General features: G+C 39.5%; 2 protein-coding genes across 2 annotated transcripts; both read right to left on the bottom strand.

Moving 5' to 3' along the window:
- Window positions 1-12,719: 12,719 nt before the first annotated feature.
- Window positions 12,720-14,414, bottom strand: hmx4 (H6 family homeobox 4). The gene is made up of 2 exons (XM_003448057.5): window positions 14,048-14,414; window positions 12,720-13,905 (listed from the first exon to the last, which is right to left on the bottom strand). Exons 1-2 carry the CDS (start codon window positions 14,259-14,261, stop codon window positions 13,331-13,333), a joined length of 789 nt encoding a protein of 262 aa, XP_003448105.1. The 5' UTR covers window positions 14,262-14,414; the 3' UTR covers window positions 12,720-13,330.
- Window positions 14,415-16,012: 1,598 nt separating this feature from the next.
- On the bottom strand, window positions 16,013-18,618 carry hmx1 (H6 family homeobox 1). The gene is made up of 2 exons (XM_003448058.5): window positions 18,096-18,618; window positions 16,013-16,802 (listed from the first exon to the last, which is right to left on the bottom strand). Exons 1-2 carry the CDS (start codon window positions 18,376-18,378, stop codon window positions 16,186-16,188), a joined length of 900 nt encoding a protein of 299 aa, XP_003448106.1. The 5' UTR covers window positions 18,379-18,618; the 3' UTR covers window positions 16,013-16,185.
- Window positions 18,619-20,789: the final 2,171 nt, after the last annotated feature.

The following is a 20,789-nucleotide window of genomic DNA, read 5'->3' as shown; positions in this document are numbered from 1 at the left end:
TGTATTTTTGTGCTTGTCTTAGTAATATCTTGACAGTAAGGAAAATTATTATTTTTTAATTAATCAGCCAAAAAAAGGTCTCCTTCACCAGTTTAGCTCAAATTTAAGAAGATATTACTTAAGTGTCATACTAGTTACTAAGTATTTAAATAAATGAATTCAAATATGTGTTGTTTGGTAAAGCTTTTCTGTTGGAAAAAGAAACACCATCTGGCTTTTAATCATTAAAATAATATAGAATGGCATTTACATTTTTGGCTGTATATAAATTTAAAGGCAGGCAAGTTAATCTTGCTCCTCTAGTGTGGTTTGTGAACACTCTAGGAAAGACTGAGGCCTGGCAGCAGCCATGGGACGTAGGTAGGTGTGTTGGAGGTGTACTTACTTACAACTGGCACATCAGCCCAGTGCCGGACACTAATAAAACAAAGTATTCAGAACTTGAAAGCCAAATGTATTCCCAAAAATATTTGATTGTCTTGCAGTTTATAAAATATTGCAGAATTACTATCACAATACAGTTGTTATCTTGGGCAATGAAATGTAATATAAAATAACTCACAATAAAATTCTGATTTACACTCCTCGTGTACAACTACCTGAGAACTGTACTTAAGTACTGCAGTAAATACATAATGTTAATTTACACCATCGTTTCCAGATGCTAGATGACATCTTTATGGGTCTTGTAAACTCATTGCCCAGCCATGTCTCAGGAGCTCTTCGGGCAATACATAAAAGACAGAAAATATATATTCGGTAGACGTGGACATGATGTGTTGGCTGATCAGTGTGCTTTGTCAATCTACCTCACCCTTCTCTGACAATTGTATCTTGTTGGCACTTACTCTGTTTAATAGTTCCTCACTTTCTCCTCACTCTGTCAGTGGGGATGAGAGGATTTGGCAGCACTTTCTTCAGGCAAAGAGAGCCAGTCTCATTAAATTTGCATTAAGTAAAAATACACACATGCTCCTCCACACAAGACCCACAGCAGTGCGTGCACACATTTATAGAAGTCAGTATATCGGTCACGTGCTTGTATTTGCATTTCACTTTTGTGTTATGCAACATCTGTAATATCTCTTGATGTTTCTATAAAATTTAATAAGCCTATATACCACCATAAAGTCCCTAATAAAAGTAAAGAGTATTTCCAAGTTATAGACTGATGCATTTATTGTTTCTGTTATTAATAAGACTGCATCCATTTCTCCAGTTCCTGTCTTGTAGTTTTCCTCCATCTGGTCTCTTTTACATCTGCTGTCCACCCCCCTCACTTTTCCTCTTCTCTCTCTCTCACTCTCTGGTTATACTGTCCAGGTCACTGCTCTCCCATGTGGAAATGTGAGAGTCAGTCACTCTTTCGCCTTTTTCTTCTCTCAGTACTCTGCAAGCCTGCATGCTACAGTAGTTAAGGACAGTTTCAGTGTTGGCTTTTTTAAGGTGAAGGTAGCTTTGAAAATAGGCCTTAGTTAATGGGAATAAGAAATGTGAGGTGAGTTATTATCCACTATACAGTACCTATTTTGTATTGATAGTTTAAGCTTGTTGGTGTCAAGAACACCTGAGTATTGATTTTAAAAGAGTTGTGTTCTGTCAGTATTGGCATGATAAGTAGTTAATCTGACTATGCTAAAGAAAATGTCATTGGGTCAGACTTTAAATTGTCTGTAACACATTCGTGGAAGAAGGAGTTGTTGTGGAAGTGTGGAATTGGGAAATTGTGAGAACGGCCCTCAGAGATTTTTTCAGTATTTGTGAAAACACACAAATGCACCAGATGGTAAGTGATGTCACTGGTATAGAATTTACACACAAACAAACAAGCAGAAAACATTTTTAACACCTGACCAATAGTTGGTGCTACATTTTTGGGAAGAAAAATACTTAAACTGGCAGAATTGCTAGTATCATCAAATACAGAGACGGTTAAAGTTGTAAAAATACATTGAAGTGTGTAGTTCAGTCTACTTTCAGCTGTTCCACATGTTTGATTTGGCAGAGTTTTTACACCAGTTGCTCTTTCTATGTCTCCGGCCAGAATCAAACCAGTGATCTTTGTTTGTTTGTTTGTTCATTTGTTTGTTTGTTTGTTTGTTTGTTTTATTTGTCAAGCACATGTTAGCCTACACACCATTACAGGCATGTGTTGAAACTGTTATTTATTTTTGATAAAACTGCAGCGCTTAAATTAAATTCACAACTAGTTTTACAATTTGTGAAGGTTTTGTATTAAATAATATGACCGTTAGGCTATACTCAAACACATAGGGTTTAGCATTTATATAACAGCAACAAATTGCTGCTATTATGGATAAAATTCAAGTATCAGATGTTGGGAGACGTTGTCATTCAACGCTGGAACTGTGTAAGGTTTTCGTGTTGTGTTGCATTAGTAGCACCAAATAGGAGTTAAAAATTGAAGCCATCAGGAAGTGGTACGGTAGAAATGGTAGAAGATTTGTGTTTACACTTATGAGAATTACTTGAGCACAGGTCAGCCACTTTTGTTGTAGTAGCATTTTTCCTGAGAGTAATTAGTTATATTAACTCAGGTTTTGTTTAGCAGACAGACAGACAGACAAACACTGGCAAGTAGGCACACATACAGATGCCTACAAACATACATAAAGGCACACACAGACTACAGAGGCAGATAGTCTGAAGACTTGTAGTCCATTCTATGCTCCAATTTAAGCGTCTGATCTGAGCAGAGCAGACAAGTGAGAGCAGTGTGCCCTAGAGTCATGTAAAATGCAAAGGAATATACTACTCTATTAAAACCTCCTGATAGCAGAGACAGGCTACACACACACAGACACACACCTATACAGACTCACGTTCGTGTTTGCACACACAAGTGGAATGCTCTTAAACTTACTGTTCAGTCTTCTGCAACATAACATCTAGACACTAGCACTCAGCAGTACTTGCTTATGAATGGAAAACATTCCCATTAACTGCCTCTAGGTTAGAATGTTGTAGTAGAAATATTAAGTGCTTTATGACACAGTCGGTTAATCAGATCTGGGGACTTGTATGGTTGTTTAATTCCAATTACGTTAGAGTGAAATCTGTTTCCTCGACAGATAGAGAATTGACCCAGATTCAAAGCTGCAGTTTGTTAACCATCTTCCTGGCACCTCCCTGTCCCAACTTGTCATCTGGTATCTCCTCTGCAACACTTTAGAGTGCACTCCTAAGTGTACTTAACTCTAGCAAGTCCACATGTTCTTGTTATATTATTAAACCCTCCCAAAAGACTATCAAGTTTTTATTATGGCTGCTGCTAGAAGTTGGTTATTTCAAAAATTTGTCTCAGTTCTGTAACCCCAAACGACACTTTAAAACACTTTAGTTTGAATCTGCCCCTAAATCACAGAACAAAATATTTACTTCCAGACAGGGTTATTTTTTCTGTCTGACTACAAGCGGCAAAGTGCCGGCAGTAGTTCGACTCTCAAAAGATAGATGACATCTTCCTTTATTGTTGTTGGGAGATCGTTCTGTGAGACTTGAACATTATTATTGATAGACGATCTTGGCGCTGCAGGGCAAAAGTTGTTTATGTCAGCTTCAGTCTCCTGTTCATCTCTTTTCTGTCCGCTTAATTGGTGTGCAATGTAGTGATGAACATGGCATTTCAGTTGCCTCAGTGTGTCAGGGTTAACCAGGGTTACATCAGTGCTTTCTGGTGTTTAACGTTTCATTCCAGGCTGAATTAAAACAGAAAATTCACACGAACATGCCTGTGCATGTACATATCATCAAATATTCCTTCAGGCAGGTGACCCAAACATACCTCTGTATGTATACAAACACAGTTGAGGCTGATCCCAGGTAACTATATAAACGATACATGCCTGAGCTCTCCTGAGATTTCGATGTAACTATTTTTGGAGTCTGTGCTCATCTCGGCTCATCTCTTCTGACTCTCTGCTTACAGGCGGCTCTCTCTGTCTCATGCTTGCCTAAAATGCTTCCCCACCCCAAGCCACTTGTTTATCAGTCTGTTTGTTCTTGTCAGGCACAATATGTTCTCCCTCAGCAGCAGTCTACTCAGTTATTCTTCATCTGGCCCCTGGGCTGTTCTTAGTCAGCCTGTGTCCCCAGACACCTCTCCGCTGACCAATGGAGTGCTTTAACTATTTATGGCTGTTAGGTGTAGGCTTCATGCAAATGAATTAGGTAATGGGGCTGTATAGGGGACTTCAAGGGAAGCCAAGTGTTAGCATTTTGTAACCGCTTACTGGAGCAAGAGTGTTTTGCACAATCACATAGGAATTATGAAGTCATTATAAATGCAGATGCTTTTCTACAACCCTGTTTCCAAAAATGTTGGAATGCTAAGGTCAGTGATTCACAAGCATTTTAAACTTACATTTAATTGAAAATTACAGAGACAACAAATGTAAAAACCCATCTTGGTTGTGATGAAAATCTTAACTTTTGGAAACAACATTGTATGCATAATAAATATATATATGTTCTGCACTCATGTTGAAGTCTAGGAGGTTTTTGATATACTAGAAAAATCAAGTAAAATTGATCCTAAAGGTATTTGCTGAAAGCATCTCTGCAGTATCCCAGTTGAGGCATCACAAATGGAACATGTTTGGAGGTTTCCGGACCAAGAGGAATTTTCCTTTTTTCATTTCCGTTCACTTGGGATGAGATTTCACACCATTAGCCCACCACTCCCCCAATACCCCCTCCTCACTACCACTAACCCAGCTGTCTCACACCATCCCTGGACCATGAATTTTTCATACTCTCAATCTATATTCATTATAAAACACATGCCCATTGCAATACGTGGTCAGGAGGACACAGAGCTTTTAGTTATTCATCTTATTTATTTATATTTCTTTCCTGAGGGCCAGACGTTGGTTTCTGTCCTTCTGTACTGATTGCCAGCTATTACAGAGCACTTAGTGTCCCGAGAACTGGCCAAAAGGGAGCACAAGCCTCAAAAGATCCACTCATTTCACAGCTAAGAGGTGTGTTGGGAGGCAACAGTGAGTTATCACAACAATTATAACAACTACACTTATCTTGAAGAAAAATAAAACTCAAACTGGGTTTTAAAAAAAGGCTCAAGTTGTCCCGTACAGGATAATAATTTAGCTCCCATAACACAGCAGTTCTTCTCATATTCAACGGATTAGTTTTCATGCAAATTTAATATACACTCCCCATATATTATACTCTGTCAGCTCCTCTTATGTACCTGTTTTCCCTGCCAGTTACTGTGGACATTGATGTTTCTGTGTTACATGATGTTGTTTTACAGGAGTGAGTTGTTAGCTCCATGCCCATCCCTCTAGCTTGGAGGACCGGGTTCAACCTTTGTCTGGCTTCCTGCCTGTTACCTTTCCAGTCTGGTTAGAGCTGTCATGAGCCAAAGCAATGGCTGACATAGTGCTCATGCACCTCAAAGCAGGCGAGAGACTGAGATGGGTGGACATATGTTTCAGTTTTTACGTTTTCACATGGTTTGAAGACGACTGGCTGTAGAAGTATTTAAGATGCTTCTACATTCTTCACATACCCTGAATACTGTTTTGAGCTATTAAAAGCTATTAAAAGGACAACTTCATAGTCCTTTAAGCATATGATCTTTACTACACAAATAATCACATATTCTGCTAATGATATTTTGAATTACACCGTTTTGCTATAACTCTTAACCATCTACTACCGAGGAACTCGTTACACACAGCTGTGTCCACCTTAACACCTGTTAAGCCAGCTTCACTGCTCTAATGCTTGTGCTGCTCTTTATTTTAGTGAACTTCACTCAAACTGGACTAAATGTAAAACTAGAAAATGGTAATTATGTCTGAGTCTGCACCCAAGCAGATATCTGTTGTATTGATCCAGAACTCCACAACATCTCTCTCTGAGATGGCGTTCTTACTGTTGGATAAATGTCTTGTCAATTTCATCAGAATAACAGCTAAACATATATAATGCCAATAAAATCTGGCTTCCTAGTGTTTCTTCATTGCACTCACAGTCAAGCCTTTTGCAGTCAAGAAGACTCAGTTTAAACTCTAAAGGTACCAATTTGGTTTACATGTTAGTTGCAACAAGAATTTATCTATGATGAAACAAGCGCTTCTTTTATGTGAACTCTCTACATCAGCTAGTAAACTGGTGAGAAACACTGATAGGCAAAACACCAGAAACTGCTCCTCTAGGCTTTATGGTTGGAAACCCAATGTGCCACAACAATAAAGCTGGAAGAGCTGTTCATTAACACTGGGAAACTAGTGTAGCTTGGGCAATGACAATGCCATGACTTATTCTGCCTACGTATTTTTCACTTAATCATGTTTTTATGTTCTTACTTCATGAAGTGTTTCAATGTAATTTTGCAGTGAAATTTAATGTAAGTATTTTCCTAATTGTGCAATTAAAATTGATTCACACAATAAATGATATACACATTGTTAAGTTATCAGAGCTGAAATAGGGTGTCAGTGTCACAATATTTTTGTAGATACTATTGAGAGCTATCAAGTCAAAACCTTATGTATCATAATGTCTGCTCAAGAAAGAGAGATCGTAAACCTTTTTATACCTTTTTTTCCTGAAGTCAGATTGGTTTTAGTTATTCGCAGCTAGACTACATTGTACCAATTCTTTAAAATGAAAGAGTAGCACTTTCTAAAAAATATAACCATCTGGTATTCTTTTGTGCCAACTGTGCCAAATGCGGTCTGCTGCTTTTTTCTTTGGCTTTAATGATGGCAGATGGAATTGATTAGTATATCTTGATGTTCCCCATCCAATCCTTGGATGTAGGTTACTTAGATTGCCATTTTATTGCCTAAATTTTGTTCTGTTCACCAGCCTCTTTAAGATCTTCATAGTGGTCGGTTGTTCTTTGGGGACTGGGTTTCATTGCAGCTGTTTATTCAGCATCATCAAGTGAAGCTGTAAATGGCAGCAGGCCAGTTACTCCCTGGTCTCCTGGGACTTCTCGTGTGTCATGTCACTATAGAGGCACGCAGGTCATCTCTGCTTCATGCGCACTACATGTTCTGTTCTGCTTAGATCTGCATGACCGCATTTTGTGGTACATGATCATCAAGGTGTGTACAGAAAGCCTGAATGAACCTCTCTGTTTAGGGTGTTATGGGCCATCTATGTCTATGTATGTGTACACACATAACAGGCTTTGGAACAGTTAAGTATGTCCAGTTGGATTATTTTGGCTTGATATGTTTGGATAATATTTATTCCAAAATAAAAGTTGTGCCAAGATTTAGGACATATCCTGTCTACCTGTCTCATCATCCTCTAGCAAGGTGAAGTAAAAAAACAAACAAACAAACAAAAAAAACATATATATATATATATATATATATATATATATATGTGTATATATATATATATGTGTATATGTATATGTATATATGTATATGTATGTATATATTGTAAGCCACTTAGCTTGGCTTACAATTATGTCCTAAATCTCCTGAAATGGACAGGAGCTCTGGGGCTTATATGTGTTGTATATATGACAAATATTTGTGGCGCAAGTGTAGATTTAATGACATTTCAAAATTTTGACTGATTCAATAGGTTGTCTGGGGGAAAAAACAACCATGTAATGTTGATAAGCTTCGTTCTAGCCGTCTGGGGACCAAAAACCAGGAAACTGACAGCAACGCATAAACCTTTAATTAAAACCCAGGGATTAAACAGACTTAAATATAAAATTTCATGAGTAAAATAAAGAATAAGGCATTGAAATGAAGTCCAGGCAGACTGTTGGTAATGCTGATTTGTGAAAAGATGGAAAGCAGGAGAACAAAAAGTTAGGACACTCTAACAACTGTATTTGTTGTTAATGGACTTATATTGACTATGAGCATGAAACCACACAGAGTATTCCATGTCTGCACATAGTGGAGCTCATTCTCTGGGGCTATGGATAAGTGTTGATGCCCCCACTCTCACTCAGAGATGTCCCCCCAGACTCTGAATATCCCTGCCCTGTCTTCTGTCCTTTTCCTCCTTCCTTCTCCTCTTTCCTCTGCCTTTATCCCTCCATCGTACCTATTGATTGGCCTATAATGTGTTTTCAGTGGTAGATTAATGGCACATTATCCTGACAAGGGTGTGTGAGGGGACAGGACGTGAGGGAGAGTGTTAGAGATGATGCTCTTTAATTGATATGCTCTGGTGTGTGTGTGTGTGTGTGTGTGTGTGTGTGTGTGTGCTTGTGTGTGGATGGATGGGCAGAGATTTTAGATTATTTATTTGACAATTGAAATGAAACTATTTTTATTAATAAATGAGACATTAACCAGGATAAGGTAAGAATTTTTTATTAACTTTGGCAAATACCTTTTCACTTCATGCAGAACCAGGAGGTTCCTTATCTAAAATCTCCATCCATCCATTTTCTTACTTACTCATCTGACTTGGGTTCTATCCCAGGGCTAAAGCAGACAACCACATACTCTCACACCCACACTTACAGTCACCTAACCACCTCAATTTTACAAAAAATGCATGTCTTTTGAGTGTAAGAGGAAGGAAGACTATTTGGAGGTGACCCACCCAGGCAAGAACAGAACATGCAAACAAAGCAAGAATCAAGTACAGACCCCAGAAGATGGAACCAAGTGCTAACCACTGCATCACCGTGCCATCCTGGAGGTAAAACTGAGTTAACAAACTGTAAGAAATGTGAATCACTTAGGTCTGTTGTAGAGAATCTGTGTTCCTTACACAAACATTTCCACAAGTACAGTATGGGTTGCTACGGTGATGCTGAGTGAAAAAAAACCCTGAGAGTCATCTATTTACGAAAAAAGAACGGCTTTTGTATTAACCTCAGCTGTAGTTTCAATTTAATTATAAATGGCAACAAACTAACAAGATGACTTATAATTACTAATATTATGATAATTATGAATATTAGTGTTGTCACTATAAGCCCCAGAACTTAAAAATATTATGCAAACTTGTTCTCTTAAAAAGTGCCAACTAAGTTAGGGCAACTCATTAATTGTGAGCATCTAATCACAATGAATGAGTCATAGCACAGCTAGTTTGACTCTGGCATTTGAAATGCAAAACAGAACTCTTAAAAAGCTGCAGCTAACCAGGATGACGCAGATTAAACTGTGGCATAAATTTCAGTGTTAATGTAAACTTAAAACAAACCCATTTTCCAGCGTAGTGTCACTTAGTTCATTTAGTTCATGAGCATTTTCACTCTCTCACTTAGCTTGGCTTACAATTAAATATTGGACACCTTCCAGCGTGGTCTCGTCCTTTCTCATCCCTGCACTCTCTTGCCTATTATCTCTGTCTCTGTATCATTTGCTTTTATCTCAGTTCATCCCCTTCGGCATCATTCAATTTCCTCAAGCAATTTGCATTATGGAGTGGGGGGTGTCTAAATAAGCAGATCAATAGGCCATCAAACAGTCTTTAAGTGTGACACATACACAGATCTTGTGTCTCAGATTTCCACCTCTAACTAATAGCCTTGTTGTTTACTTTACAATGTGCTGTGTCATGAAGTTTTTGTGTAGGGTTGCCCTTCAGGGCATTGGGACTCCCCAGGGAATCCATTTGCAGACTTTTGCAGTGCTGACTGAGGCTGGAGAGCACAAATACAAACACTCTTTTACAAACATTTTCTTTTCTTGTTTTGTTTTTGCAGAATTGTTGAACGCTCAGAGGCATGAATACTTTTTCACCGAATATTATTCTTCTCCTTAAGTGTTATTTCCCTGGACAATTGTTGAAAATGTTTGTGACAAACCCACACCATTGGCCTATGAAGCCAAAAATAGAACCTAAATTAAAGAAAATCTCCCATGTGAAATCTTTTGGTGACAGTCTTTTCTGTACTTTAATGGATGGGCTCTCCCATCATCTTGGGCGATGACCTTTGTCAGTTGACAGCGAGAGGTCAACAGAGGTTAAAGTAATAGGCGAGCTAAGAAAGGGGCCCCCGCCTAGTCATGCAGAAAGGAGCTGCCAGAGTTTTACACAGGCATAATGTGCGCACACATACACACACTTGGAGTTGCTCTCCATCCAACAGAGACAGCACTTCCTCACTCCTGACCAAACAGACCTCGGCTATAGAGAGGCACAGACCCATGCAGAAATACAAATGTGATCGTAGTTTTTCCAACACAAACACACACTCATCAACTGGTTCTGAGTGATCTCTCCCTCTCCCCCTCCATCTCTTTCAGTGTTACACTCTCCTGCTCAGTCCCTCTCATTCAGTCACAGGCGCACACAGTCGGGCTTCAGTGCACAGATTACTGTGATGAGCTATGACAGGGCAAGAGGCGAGAGGGAGGCACAGTAAGAATGGGAGAAGAGGACAGAGTGACAAAATGAAGCGAGTACAGTGGTGGAAGCAATTAACACTTCTTATGAGAAGTACTGAACTCAATTTGTGCATTTATGTATGTGACACATAACAAATCAAGCTGATTATCAAAGTGTTTACTTCATTCTCTACAGTCCGATGGCTGAAAGCCTTGGTGCCTTGAAGACGGCATGATCTTCTCCATTAACTATGGCTTGAATGTTAATAATATACCATTTGGCCACACCTCGTATCTTGACAGTCCGCCGTCATGTCTGAGCTGGTAGCCGCTGGGGATTGTGGGTACTGAGCAGTGTGACTCTCCAGCAGCTCTGAAACACGAGACAGCCTGCCAGACATAACAGGCCTCTTTTCTTCAGTGAACACACACACACTCGATGGAGTCGATGTCTGAATCACACACAATGATAGATGTGAATGCCTCTGAGATTCCTTTATTTGCCACAGAGGATCGGTAATGAACACATAGTGGCCTGTTTTTCTCTTAAGTAACTTCATTTTAACTATGTGATTATACCTCCATAGTAGATAGTATAGATTACTCGGTATGATTCAGGCCTATGCTATTATAAATGTGCAGGTTAAGTGTTTTGGCAAAGTGCCCCATGGGGTCAAAGGGCAGTACTGATAAGGTTAGCTCACTTTCAGCTCACTCAATGCAGAAAGAGAATTTTTGTTAGTGGAGAAAATAGTATTATTGTTTTTGACAAATTATTGTTTTCAATTACTTTTTCTTCTGTTGTCTGTTGTCTGTGACGGATCACTTAGTCTAAGTTAAGGGTATTATGCTTGTGGCACACTCAGACTACCTGCGGGCATCAGTGAAATATCAAATTATCTTTGGTCTTGGGAAAATCATAAGATTTGAAACATCACAATGTTACCCTGTGAAACACCATCACAGTGTTTTAAGATATTTTGCAGGCAAATGTTACTTCTTTGTAAGTAAAAACACAATAAATCTAGACAAAATATGATTTTTTTTTACATTATTTTGCATCACTTTTTCCTTTAAAAGAAGAAAAGTATTAGACAATGCTCTATCGTTTTGTACCCTGTTAGGTATACCACAATGCATACTTTAAATTCTGAAAATGCATATTATATCGCCATTTAGAAAACATGCTGTTTGCTGTAGTTAGGGACTAACTACAGCTAGTTACTTTTCCTTTTTATTTTCCTTCTCATTAGCTATATAATTTAAACAGCTAAGACATCTTATCTCAGAAATAAGAACTCCAGAAAACAGACAGCCTTGTTTCTGTTTTGGGGGAAGTGCATTAATTCACTCTGAAGTCCTGGGTGTAAATATCCCTTTGCTAACACAGCTGACACAAAAGAAGCTAACTCAAAAGGAAAGAGCCTTGGCTTGGCTTCACGGGAGTGGGCGAAAAGCTTCCCATTGTGTATGCTTAAAGTCATGCTGGAGATATGTGTACATTGGTCTTCAGCTATAGTACAACTGCACAGTGAGCGCTGGACAGGAGTAGAATTTTAGGTAGACTTTCTGTCATAACCAAATGGGGAAAAGGAGGAGCTTCACCTGATATCTACATCTGTCAGCTCTACATCTGTGGGTCAAAGGTTTTCCAAAATATTTTAGTTTCTCAGCAAGTTACAAGATTAGTCTCATATTATTTCTCCTCTGATGTAGCACATCGTAATCAACTGTAACCTGAAGTATTTATAGATAGAAGGAAATGTCTGAATGTGTAACCACTTTGCTTCAATGTAAACATTTTCTTTCTTAAGGTGGAACAGAATTAGTCTCACATTGTATTGCCAATTTTATTTACTGTAATTTGTAGTTATGCCTCTAATATGCCATTTTTTTTATTCAGTTAAAGATAAAAATGACACTTTTCCCCCCAGACATACTGAGGTGTTGTTACTCTATGGATTGTCTTTTATGACTCAGTATAATAATAATAATATTCAGCTGGCTGTAAGGTATTTAAAATGAATGTAGTATAAAGTACTGCCCTCCAAATTTAACAGATTATTGTTAGTGTGCCACTGTTTTGCCTAAGCCTTCTTCTTTTAGAAGTTAGCATACAGCAGCATGGTGTAATTTAAAACAAATTTACAGTGGTTATTACAGAGGCCATATGTTTAAGTTTTTGCATGATTTACCTTTCTGCAGCTGTGTTTTTTTTTATTTCTTTTCAGTCAATAGGTCCTACAGAATCCTCATAACAAAGATATTGAGAAAATTAATTAACCAACCACTCCATCTATAGCGTATTATATACAGTTTTGTGTAACAATATACAATTTATGTCCGAAACACAAAGATCACCTGAAAATACTGAATCAATTCTGTGAAATATTTCTTGAAGATATTTTAATTACAATTTCAATAAAAGGTGTAATGGGCCCACAGGCAAACGTGAAACAAAGTAAGAATGAAAAAAATATTCAGAAGACCAAAACACATGCGTGAAACTGAATAAAATGTTAATTACATTCATTTAAATACAAAGATAATTTCAGTAAAATTCAAAATTCATTTATGATATAGGAAATGCATGCAAATCGGATATAATAATTTCTTTGGTGGCTTAGGCTGCTGGATATGCTTTTGTCAACAATAATAATAATAATAACAATAATAATAATAATGTAAACAATAAAATGATCTAAATTATATTGTTTTGGGCCTCCCTCGGGCTATCATTAGCGTAGCCTGAGAATGATCTGTACAGGGCTATGTGTAACAATAGGTTTCGTGTCAGGCCTCTACAAAACCCACAGATGACTGAAAATAAATAATACTGAATCCGCTTATTTGTATGTGATATGTTACTACTCCCCTGCCACTGTAGTTGCAGTCTTAATCAACAGTTAAGGCCCCAGAGCCGTCTCCTCCATCTAAACCACCTTAAATGCTTCAAAGTTGGCAACAGACCACTAAAAGTGTCTCTTTCACGCGGGGAATTGTTAAAAGCATCATACGTCCCCTTCATACAGGCTGAAGTACTTGCTGGCGTTTGAGAAGCAGAGGTAAGGCGTGCTACTTCCCGGGTAGACCACGGGCAGAGGCACGGGCAGCAGGCATCTCCCCAGCAGGTTGCTCTCTTTGTACAAAGCCGGGAGTTGCCCCACCACCACAGGCTTTCCAGTCTCGGGGAAATCGCTAACTGGTCCCTCGATTTCGTTAGAAATTTGTCGTTTCAATTTATTCCTACGGTTCTGAAACCATATTTTTACCTGGGTCTCCGTGAGCTGCAATGAACTGGCCAGGCAGGCGCGCTCTGCGCTGCTCAGGTAACGTTTCATGTCAAAAGTAGACTCCAGCTGAAAAATCTGTCTCTTTGAAAAAATAGTGCGTGTTTTCTTTTTCGTTATCATTTTATTCTTCTTGCCTGGGCTCCCTCCTTTGTGGGCGTCTGTGGCTGCGGTGGGGGAGCTGCTGTCATCGCAGCTGCTGTCCCCGCTCTCGAAGCGCGCCTCCGTCACCTTCCTCTGATTCCCGCGGCTGATGACGACCGTTTCCGTTGATCCGCTACAGTCTGTGATTAACTCTGCAATAAAATGACACTTTGATTAACCCACTGTGGTCATTACTCAAACTCTGCTTCATGTTAAACTGAATAATCGACGAGTGCGAGCTGTGCGTAAAGATGAACACAGACGAGTCTCTAGAAATTGGTTCAAAGCTCTTACCACTGTCGTTGAGCCTGTCCGGGTCCTGTCTGGCTTGAGTTCCTTTCTCTTCGTGATGAAAACTGTCTTTACGCATCGCTGTGGCCAGTTCATCCTGCGATCCGGCGGAGTGACAAGTGTCACAGTTATTGCCGCTTGTCTTGAGGTTGAGGATGTTGTCGATAGTGAATTTTAGAGAGGCGGTCGGGCGACGTGGTGCTTCTGCTTTGTTCATATTCTCCAAGGCGCTCCAAGTCCTCTCTTGTTTACTTCCTCGAGTCTATTCGTCCTTAACTCTAAACCGGGACGTTAATCTCACCACTTCGTCTCGATACACCATAGCAGCAGTCACTGAGCAGAGCCTGCTGGGCTGGCTGTGCTCTGTACGCGTCGCTGCTACACACACAGGATGGAGCGCTGTGTTCTTGCTGATTGGCCCAAAGAAACGTTTAGCAGTGACCAATAACAGCGCAGGAATGGCAGAGAAGGGGGGGGGGCTGGAAAGTGATGTTGTGCCTAGACCAACAACCCCCAGTCTTTTCTGACTCCCCCTTCATATTCATGCATCTGCTGCGAGGAAAATCGTCCGGAGCCCTGCAGGGATTCCCCAGGATAATCAAGCAGTTTAATTTCACTGTTTACAGCATATACAGTAGACTAGGTACGCTCTGACACCGTGTGCCGTTGGATACGTTTCGATTATAGTTTTCAATCCCCCTTTTTGTGAAGTGGGCCACGCAGCTACTTGAGTGTGATTTGCGTGCTCAGAGCGTTAAATATTTAAGTATTTGTCAGCTTAATATCAAATTTGACTGAAACGAGACTGGCTTAATGTAGCAGTACGTGTTTATCTGAGGAATTTGTTGACGCCCCCCCAATAAATGAATAAATAAATAATTAAATAAATAAAATCTTCTTGAATTCGGATATTAGCTTTTTGTCTTTGCAAATCGTGGCCTTGATGCATTTTCTGTAGCTTTATATAGAATAGCAATATTTAAGTAAAAGCAAAATATTAATTAGAAACCAAAAACATAGTTTGATTTAAATCACACCACATTCACAAAATCGAGACTGTTTTCAGCGAGCATCTGTATTTTGTAATTAACGCCTATTTTATTGCTGATGGCTACATTTTTTTCATTCAAAGGCGCTCCAGATGTAGCTAATAATAAAGCTTCCCATTATAGTTTACTTTGTATTAATTACGCTTTATGTAATTTTATTACTTTTGCATATTTCATATGTACTTTTTCATTTGCACCCTTTTGAATGGACCTAATTCACCTTCAGAAACTTATCTTAAGTTGTGAAAACACGTTTTTACACGTGAGATTTTTTTCATCCATATTGATTACCTTACTTTCTCCAAAATGAAAAGCAAAATCTTCAGACAGCGTTTCAGTGAAATGTTTCGCTTGGCTGTAGTGCTCTTTTATATACCCTCACTGCCTCCTTTGTGCATTGTTATCATTACTTATTGTGATTATATACATGTTAGTTAGTTCACTTTAACAAAGACACACAAGGGTTTATAGTATATTGTATAGGCGATGATGCTAAGTTTTAGCCGCATGCTATAAAAGTTCAAAAACTGCATTAAACTTAACTTTATTCCCGAAACACTTTAAGCTTTGTTCTTTGCATGTGTCAGGAAACACACCGATTCACTTCATTCTCTATATACATAGGTATGCAATCCTTCATGATGATGGTTAGACTGGCAGAAGCAAAAGAAAAATGCAGTGTTTCTGTCACATATATGTTTACAAACAACACAAATGCTGATAGTTTGTGCTTGTTTTTTTTATTTATTCATTAAGTGAAAAAGTGACAAAGATGGAAAAATGTGTTACTTTAAATACAAAACTTTGCAAAAATAAGTGTTTATTTAAACATATAGTATTCACCTTCGGCCTCCGCTGCCCTGGAGGCCTTGCCATGCTTGACTGTATTACGGGTTATGCTATGCAAGAGCACGCACTCTTGTCGGGGTTTATGCACCGAAATATAAAGATGGTTCGCTACTTTGTGTCATATGGACTCTGCGGACTGTCTTTGAATGCAGACAACCTTTTCGCCGGTGTTGGAGGTTATTGCACAATTAATATAAACGAGGTGATTTTGTGTTATTAGCATACAGTTTGATAAGTCAGTCTTTACACCAGTCCTGTCATCTGCGATCTTAGCATGCTCATTGAGTGAGCAAACGTCGATAGAGGGTAGTTGATGGGGCTGGAGAAGCTTCCCACGGTTTGAGAAACGGGATGTCCGTTTAAGCTGAAACCCAGTGCTGGTGTGGGTCCTTCATGATACAGAATTGGGACCCTGACAATCCGCTGGGCAGAGTTTGGGATTTGTGCAGCCTCTAGATCAGCCGCCAGCTGCCTCTTCCATTTATTCCTCCGGTTTTGAAACCAGATTTTGACCTGAGTCTCTGTCAGGTGAAGAGATGCTGCCAAACCGGCCCTCTCTGAGCTGCTCAGGTAGCGCTTCACATCGAAAGTGGACTCCAGTTGAAATACCTGACTGCGACTGAACACGGTTCGGGTTTTCTTTTTCCTGGAGAAAGTTGCGTCAGAAGAAGCGTCTTGTTCTGTACGTGCGTCAGAAACGTTTTGCGCGTCCTCCACGTCTTCCGTGAGGTTGCTGTCGCCCGTTTTCCTGTCAGGTTCGTCGCTGTCCTCAGTTATCGGCTCAGACACAGCTGGCGAAGCCCTGTCGCTGGTTGATATTGAGCAGCATGGATCTAGTGAACCTGTACTGCCTTTTGGACCTAAAGGGAGACAATGCAACAGAAGAACGTTGCTTAAAAAAGACAATCACACATTAAGATACACATTCTCCAAATACTCCGTTATCTTCAGTCAGATTTTTTTATCTGGTTACACTGTCCTTCAAACTGTTTCTTATAGTAACTGGTTCATAGGATAATCTTCGAAGAGTCAAACTGTCGACACACTTATTGTTGCACCAGAAAACAAATAAAAACAAAAATAAAAGTGAGATTTTCACCTGTTTAAAAATCGTGTTTCTTGTGTGTCGTAGTATACCCCTTGTCAAAAGTTTGGACAAGCATGGGCAAAGCTTGGGCGTTTTGACTGGATTGCATAACACATAATACATTCGACTAAGCGGTTTCAGGCCCGATATATTTATAACTGATTATTATAAAAGTCCAACAACATCTTCCCAAATATGCTAGTAAATACTAATTTAATGTGTGGCTGTTGGTATTGATATGGGACTTTCATTACATGTAAACACAGTATGGCGATATTGGAGTTTTAAAATAAGCGTATTTGGCTGCGAACACCAAAGGGTGGGGCACTTTGTTCTGAGGTTGCATATGAGTGTCACAAATCCACCGAATGTGCGTAAAAGCGTCATGTGGACGTTCCGTACTACTTCGTTTTTGTTTTGCTTTGTATTCTGGGTTTTTGTGCGTAATCCGTGTGCGTAATCTTCAAGCCGTATCATGGATCTCATGACAAGCAGCCATGTCGTCAGTGGAGAACGAATTTCAGACATGAAAACGTTGAGTCTTGCATGTGTTTTGCAGTTCAAAAATGCCACCGAAAGATGAATTTTAATACTCGTACTGTGGTCTATAGATAAGAGAGCTCGGTTAACTAAGGATGAGTAAACAGAGAACCATAGTTACAAAGTTGGGTGTCACACCTCACTCGCCTCAAGTTTGCTGATTTTATCTAGGTTATATTTAAAGAGCAGAGAAGCGACTCGTGACTTGCTTATATTTTGGATAAGTCAATCATATATGTGACTGAAAACCTGACACCAAAGTACGCATCCACAAGACTCATTAGCGCATTCCGGAACACTTTCTGTATGTTTATTAAGCGAAACTATATTTTTAAAAGAACTTTGTGGAAAACTTACACCAATAAATTAAAAATATATATATATTATTGTAAGATCAATAGTTAAAAATGTCTTGTTGCACTACACATGGGCAAGTGAAAAGACCTTTAACTTATTTTAGGCATGAACTGTTTTCTAACCAATATTTAACATGTTCTCGTGTCTCGTGAAGCTGTTCTATACTTACTGTGTGGTGTTTCCAAAGCTCTAAAGTTGAACGCAGTCCCTTCGCGGTACCACTGCAACAGCGAGTCTCGGTATAGAGACCGAGCTAATGAGTTGACGTCGGGCACTGAGGCGCTTGTGTCGGTGTGATATGCGTTTATTTGTCTTTCGGTGGAGATGTCCCCTCGACTTCTATCGGTCATCGACTCCTCTACATCCTGCCTCTTGCTCAGCAGATTCTCGATAAAAAACGACGACGCCCTCGATGAAGTGGGAGCCTGGGTGACCGTCAGTTTTTCCTGCATGATCTATCGATGTCGCGATGCGTTTACACAGAAAGCCGATGGATTGTCTTTTGATCGTGCCTCAACGCAATCTAAAGTCCAAGCAGTCATTTCCAGTGATGCTGCCTTTGCGCTGTGTTGGGACGTGTAGTCATGGCCGAGACTACGATCCCTCGGTGCCCACAGGAGGAGAGCGAAATGGACAGAAGGAAGTAGCAGTATAGTGAAACGTCAAGTCAAACGATTAATGAGTCGAGGGCATCCAGCGATTGGACGAGCACAATAGCAAATGGGGGTTTCCAAGAAAAAGCAGCCTCTGCTGCTACTCCGTGCGCGCGTGTGTGTGGGTTCACGTTAAGGGCCGTCCCCTCGAGGTCATCCAGACAAGAGAAGACCTCTGTTCTTGAAACAGCACTCTCTTTTCTGGGCTTAATTAGGGTGCAAATCAAAATAAAGATCCGACAGGGAAGCAGTCATCCTAGGGGCTCGACCTCCCTCCACTTAGTACAGAGAAGGATAGAATGTAACTTGTTAAATTCAAATAGATTTCCCCTTTATCCAATAACTGTATAAATAGATATTCCATATCGTTTAATTATTTTAAAGGCCTATTACGCGCCATATAATATCTGGAAAGCATTTGACAGCAGCTTGTAGATTCTAATGTTTCAGTTATCTCATTTATCCCAAATAAAATGATTTAGTGCTGCTCCGAATGGTAGGATTTTTTTTTTTTTGCCTCATTTTTTCCACACATGAGTGCACTGAACCGTGCTGAACGGCACGAGACACTGCACCTTGAAATTAAATGCTGTCAGAGGTTATCCAAACTTTCCGTAATGGCTCAGATATTCCTGATAATAAGCATGTTTATCTGAAGCTGTGCATTTCATGGCTTTATTAAGCCCTACTACACATGATCTCCTTACAAGTTTTGGAGTTGATGTGCAAAGATTCAGGGCGTAAATAAAGCTGTTTCAGCATTGGGTATCTTAGTTGTAGATATATATAAATTTAAATGAATGATGGTAAATAATGGGCTGGTGTAAAAGAAGTAGATTAGTTTGAATTTGCCATTTACAAAACAAAGTTCAGTGCTTTCAAGGATTGGACTTCATCTTCCAGATTAAGAAAGCCTCATCAGTATTGGATCATCTGAAACATATAAACGAGTGCTGACGGGCGTTTTTACCCTTTTCGTTAAAATGGCAAGACATTTGAGATTTTATTTCCCTCAATGGAGTCAGCGGTGTTGACCTTTAACTCCAGACCTCACTCTCTCTCTGTCTCTAAGTCTCTCTCGCCCTCTCTCTCTCTCTCTCTTTGCCCCCCTTAAGGCAAGACTTGCCCTTTGACAGAGGATCGGCGGAACTGCTGCTCCTCAACCTAACGCTAAGAGTAGACAACAGTAACGTGAACTGTGTGTCCAAGACATGATTCTTGCACCTGTCTTATAACATGGAACGGGCTAAAAGCACTTCATATGTGGCTGATTTGATTTGCGTTTCATTGTCTTTCTCATGAGGTCACAAAGCACACTTCATTTCGTAGTTAAGACTTGAAATTTTAAATTAGCCTCAGGTGCGTAAATTGTATGAGATTTAGTAAAAGAAATTTCAAAAATATTAGCAAAAGAAATTAATAATGGTATTCTATTACAGTGAAGAGAGAAAGCTAAAAAAAATCTTCAAATTTTTTAAAATTATGTATTCATGCAGTCATTCAAGTAGAAAGTTGGACTGGTTTAAGTAGAAACCAGTTTATTGTTACATTGTTTTTGCTTTACATGTAAGTTCTGATGTTCATTTAGAAGTGTTTTTGTGCTTCATCAGGTAATAGTGTTTAGAATGATGATTGGCTTGTTTCTTAGGTAGTAGACGTATGAAGATGTTTATACTTGGAAGTGATCATGTTAAACTAATTCCTCAAATGCATGATAACGTCTTCATTTATCAGCTTAAATGTCCGTGAATGTTAATAATCTCTGCTTCATCAAACGCACACACAGGATTCTCCTGCACTTCTTATTAAAGCGCTCATTGTGTTTGTATAGTTTCATGTATTTACCTCCGTCTGCAACTATAATCCCACATTCTAGTTAAGTATTTCATATTTTTCTTTAACTGTGTTGCTGTAAAAATGATGTATTTGAGTTTGTCAAAACCCCACATCAGATCACGTTTCTCTGTGTACACCACGCCGTCTGAACGATGTGGCACCCCAGCCAGCACCCCTGCTCTGGGGGCCGACAGGCCAGACCTCGAGGCCCCTCTCTCACTTTACTTTCTCTCCTCTCTCTTTTCTCTCATCCTCCTCTGATCCTTATCCAGCTTGGCGTGCCCTTTGCTTTATAAGGCCTGCTGGCCTGCTCTGCAGCCCTACCACTCCAGCTCTGAAACACAGTTTCACCACACAAAATCATATCATCAGCA

The sequence above is a fragment of the Oreochromis niloticus genome, linkage group LG6, assembly GCF_001858045.2.
Source record: "Oreochromis niloticus isolate F11D_XX linkage group LG6, O_niloticus_UMD_NMBU, whole genome shotgun sequence".
Classification (NCBI taxonomy): Eukaryota; Metazoa; Chordata; class Actinopteri; order Cichliformes; family Cichlidae; genus Oreochromis; species Oreochromis niloticus.
The sequence above is the reverse complement of the archived record's forward strand: the minus strand, read 5'-3'. Positions and strand labels throughout refer to the sequence as shown.

Coding starts and splice junctions, on each gene's coding strand:
- hmx4 (XM_003448057.5), bottom strand. CDS start 14,261: ATGAACAAAGCAGAAGCACCACGTCGCCCGACCGCCTCTCTAAAATTC. Junction 13,906..14,047: donor GGACAGGCTCAACGACAGTG/GTAAGAGCTTTG, acceptor ATTTTATTGCAG/AGTTAATCACAGACTGTAGC.
- hmx1 (XM_003448058.5), bottom strand. CDS start 18,378: ATGCAGGAAAAACTGACGGTCACCCAGGCTCCCACTTCATCGAGGGCG. Junction 16,803..18,095: donor AGCTTTGGAAACACCACACA/GTAAGTATAGAA, acceptor GTCTCCCTTTAG/GTCCAAAAGGCAGTACAGGT.